General features: G+C 47.4%; 2 protein-coding genes across 10 annotated transcripts in view; one reads left to right on the forward strand and one right to left on the reverse strand.

Moving 5' to 3' along the window:
- Nucleotides 1-2,142, reverse strand: part of CDCA2 (cell division cycle associated 2) — a 12,961-nt gene extending 10,819 nt beyond the window's left edge. For 2 of the 7 annotated variants that reach the window (XM_027701943.1, XM_027701937.1), the window contains exons 1-2: nt 1,843-1,882; nt 216-794 (exon numbers count right to left, since the gene is read on the reverse strand). In XM_027701943.1, coding sequence (XP_027557744.1) covers nt 216-735 — 520 coding nt within the window. In that variant the 5' untranslated portion in view covers nt 736-794; nt 1,843-1,882. The other 5 variants (XM_027701940.1, XM_027701938.1, XM_027701942.1 and 2 more) reach the window with 5 other exon arrangements.
- A 141-nt stretch (nt 2,143-2,283) lies between these two features.
- Nucleotides 2,284-3,857, forward strand: part of KCTD9 (potassium channel tetramerization domain containing 9) — a 9,193-nt gene continuing 7,619 nt past the window's right edge. For all 3 annotated transcript variants that reach the window (XM_027701944.1, XM_027701945.1, XM_027701946.1), the window contains exon 1: nt 2,284-2,400. In XM_027701944.1, the coding sequence (XP_027557745.1) occupies nt 2,353-2,400 (48 nt within the window). In that variant the 5' untranslated portion in view covers nt 2,284-2,352. The remainder of the gene's footprint in view (nt 2,401-3,857) is intronic.

Consider the following 3,857-nt stretch of genomic DNA (forward strand, 5'->3'; position numbering starts at 1 on the left):
CATATAAATATATAAATTATATAAATATTACATAAATATATGAAATATAGGATATTATAGCAAATTCCCCTCAGAGTCTGCTCCTTGGGCATATCCAAACCTTGTCAGACCACCTGAATCTGCCCTAAATTGGAGCTTTTGGGAAGAGCTTGGACCAGATGACCTCGAGATGCCTCTCTGGGAAGGACAACAGTCCTTACTCACTCCAGCCTCACCTTTACATCGTTTAGTGAAACTTTCTGGAGCAATCCCAAACTCAGTAATTGTCACAGTAGCAAAATCAACGGGTTTTTCTCTCTGTTCTTCAGATGTCCCCAAATCAGGTTTTCCTTCAGCTTTGTCCCTCTCAGGAGTCAAACAGGAATCATTCCCCAAGGAACCAGACCTGCTGCCTGGAAAATTCTCCTTCCTGTTCAGAGGCAAGGTGGGTTCACTGCCCACATCCCCTTGGAGGGCACCACAACAGCCCCCAGGGAAGGGGCAGCTCCCGGGATCCCCCTCGGGGTGGGACAATTCCTCCCCGAGGCCTTTGGGGGATTTCAGGGCACGTTTTGGTGACCAGGCCTGGTTCCCATCGCTCAAATTCTCCTTCTTGGACGCTCTGATGACTCTGAATTTAGTCCCTTTGCAGATCTTCTGGTGTTTTGGCAGAGGGAAAGAGGCCTTGTCTTTCTCTTCAAGACAACCACCCTCATTTTCTTTAACTTTCAGAGGACTCTTGGGTTGTCTGTGCATTGTTTGAGATTTATTTTAAGAACCATTCACTCAGCCTTTGCTCCTGTAATCACAGATTCCTAACAAAAAGAAAAAATAGATTATTATAGTTATTTGCTAAGAGCAAGAGTTCCCTACCAGGCTCAAGCTGCTCCCAAACCCACATTTTTCCCAAGCAAGGTGTTTTTCCACAGTGTGGTGGAAAGGGAAATTTATCTCCAGAAAGCTACACAAGGGGCTGGAACTGGAAAGAAGAATGCACAGCAATATAAGCAGTACAACAAACATAATACAAGCAACATAATAAACATAATAGAAACAATAATTATAATATAAGCAATAATTAAAAACACACATGGGGAAGGGAACACAAGGCTACGATTTCAATCTGCCAAACTTCATATCAGGATAAAATGCATGCACAAAATACATTAATCACAACCACACTGTGACTGTTTTGCTTCAAGTGTTGCAACAAATGCCAGCAGTTTAATACTACTTTTTATAAGACTCATTAGTATCAACAGAAAGAGAGAGAGAAGACAAGTTTTGGGAAAAAAGCAGCAGAAGGAACAATAATAATAATACTTTTTTTTTTAAATACGACTAAGTTTTAACTAGAAAACTTAAGAGGCTAACTGGTTTGTTTTGATTTTTGGTTTGTGTTTTTTTTTTCCGTTAGTTTCTTGGATTTGAAGTTGACGACGTAGAATTCAATAACATCAGTCTGAAACTTCGGTTCTGCAAATACGTGCGTTCTTAGAAGCAAAATTAAGCCCGTAAACACCGCGTTGGCGATTAATTTTTTTTCCTTTTTTTTTTTTTTCCTGCTTTAAGGCCACATTGGAGGCCAATGCACACAATCAGACACCACACCAGACCGCGTGGGGGGTCGATCCCGCCCGTACCCCCCCATGTCCCTCAGGGCTCGCCCCTCTCACCCCACACAGCGCATCCATCCCACCCCCCCCCCAGCGCCGCTCGCAGCCCCTCAGACACCCCGCGATCCCTTCGTGCCGCCTCACCGGCGCTCCCCAGACCGCAGGACGACCCCCCGAACCCCTCAGGAACCCTGACAGACCCCCCCCTCACCACCATCACCCGCGCCCCTTCACGAACCCGCCTCACCCCGTCCCGCCTCACGTTCAAACTCGCCGCACCGCCCCGCAACCGCGTATCCCTCCGCGCCCCCGCCCCTTTCGCGCACCCACCCCTGACTCCCACCAAAAAGCCACCCCCGTTTCACGCAGCACCGGAGGGATCGCGGCTTGCGGGAGGCGACCCCCGCGCCGCCGCGTCTCTCCCGGGGGGGTCCGCAGGGCTCGGCGTGGACCGGGGGGACTCTTTTGCTGGCGGAGGGATCACGGTCCGTTGAGTCGCAGCACCGCTTGGAAGGGAGGAAATAATGCATTCAATAAATTCATTCAACGGGCCGCGCCCACGTGACGCGCGGCGACCAATCACAGGCGCTAAGCCACGCTTTATGCAAATAAGGCCGCTTTGTCCCGCCTCTCCGGCGGGGACGCGGTGGTGATTGGATAGGTTTGCTCGCAGCGCAGCGGTGATTGGCCGCGGATCGTGTCAGTCATCGCGCGGCGCTTCCGGGTGTTGTGGCGGCCCCGGCGCGGCGGGCGCAGCATGAGGCGGGTGACGCTGTTCGTGAACGGCAGCGCCCGCAACGGCAAGGTCAGGCTTAAGGGGCACCGGGCGGGGGGGTCCTGCATCGAGGGGAGCCGAAATCAGGGGGTCCGGGCCCCTCAGGGCGTGCCGGCCCACGGGGGGTGCCGGCCATGGGCTCCGTTGGCTGCCAGGCCTGGTCCGCGCTGAGGGAGGGTCCTGAGGGAAACCCGAAGGGTTTAAGGCTGGAGTCGGTGTTAGAGACGCTCCGTGTCCTTGCTGGGTCGCGTCCTGTCAGTCACAGCCTGCGGGAGCAGCGCTCTGGGGGTGGGTTGACCCTGTGTAGAGACCCCGGGAATAATGGCACTAAATTGTTTAAAACCTCTCTGGGGTCCTCTCAGGGGTGGAAAAAGTTGATTTCTGGGCCCTGCCAGAAAGGCTCGGTGATGCGGTTCTAAATATAAGCCGTGATCTCGATGTTTCCACTCACACTCTGAGTGCAGGAGTTGATGTGACTGCAGTTTAATGCTGTAGTTCTGTTAAATGTTATCCATAATCCTGATTTTTCCCAGCCACAGAGAGTTAATGTGACTGTATTTAATCTTGTAGTTCTATAAATATTATCCACGATCCTGATATTCCATCCACAGACAATTGATGTGACTGTTCTTTAATCCTGTATTTCTGGTAAATGCTATTCATGATCCTGATTTTTCCATCCACACCTCAAGTGCAGAAGTTACTGTGGCTGTATTTGAACCTTGCAGTTCTGAGTGTTGGCTGTGACCCTGATTTTTCCATCCATAGGTCTGGACTAAACACTTAATGTACTTTAGTGGTGTATTTCTATTAAATGTTATCCATGACCCTGATTTTCCCATCCCCAGCTCTGGACTGAAGACACTTCATGTGACTGTACCTTAATTTTTTGCAGTTCTCAGTGTATCCATGATCCTCCTTTTTCCATCCTGAGTGCAGACAATGTGACTGTAATTCAGTCTTTGGTTTTAGGGAGGGAAATACACTTGGGAGAGGCTTGGAACAGAAAAACCAGCAATATTTCTCTAGAGGAATAAAAATCTGAATCATCATATTCTTGCTCAGCATTCCTTTCACTGCTGCTGTTGAGTCTTGGGGGCTGTGCAAGTCACCCCATTTTTAGGCAGTTTTCTACCATCAGAGTTGGTCTGTTTGCTTGGTTTTCAGTCAAAATCCACATGTATTTTCCTCTCCCTGTGACATATGTTAGTATATAACATATATTGGTATATAACATGTATTGATATTTAAGATACTTTAAGATATATAGAGATATAAGATATATCTCAATATAATGTATATTGAGATAAAAGATACTGGTATATAAGACATATTGCTATATAAGATCTATTAGTATATAAGATATATTAAAATCTATTGGTATATAAGAGATATTGGTAAATAGGAGATATTGGTAAATAGGAGATATTGACATATAATTTATATTGATATATAAGAGATATTGATATATAAGTTATATTGGTAAA

The sequence above is a fragment of the Neopelma chrysocephalum genome, unplaced genomic scaffold (assembly GCF_003984885.1).
Source record: "Neopelma chrysocephalum unplaced genomic scaffold, ASM398488v2 Primary Assembly neopelma1_175, whole genome shotgun sequence".
Classification (NCBI taxonomy): Eukaryota; Metazoa; Chordata; class Aves; order Passeriformes; family Pipridae; genus Neopelma; species Neopelma chrysocephalum.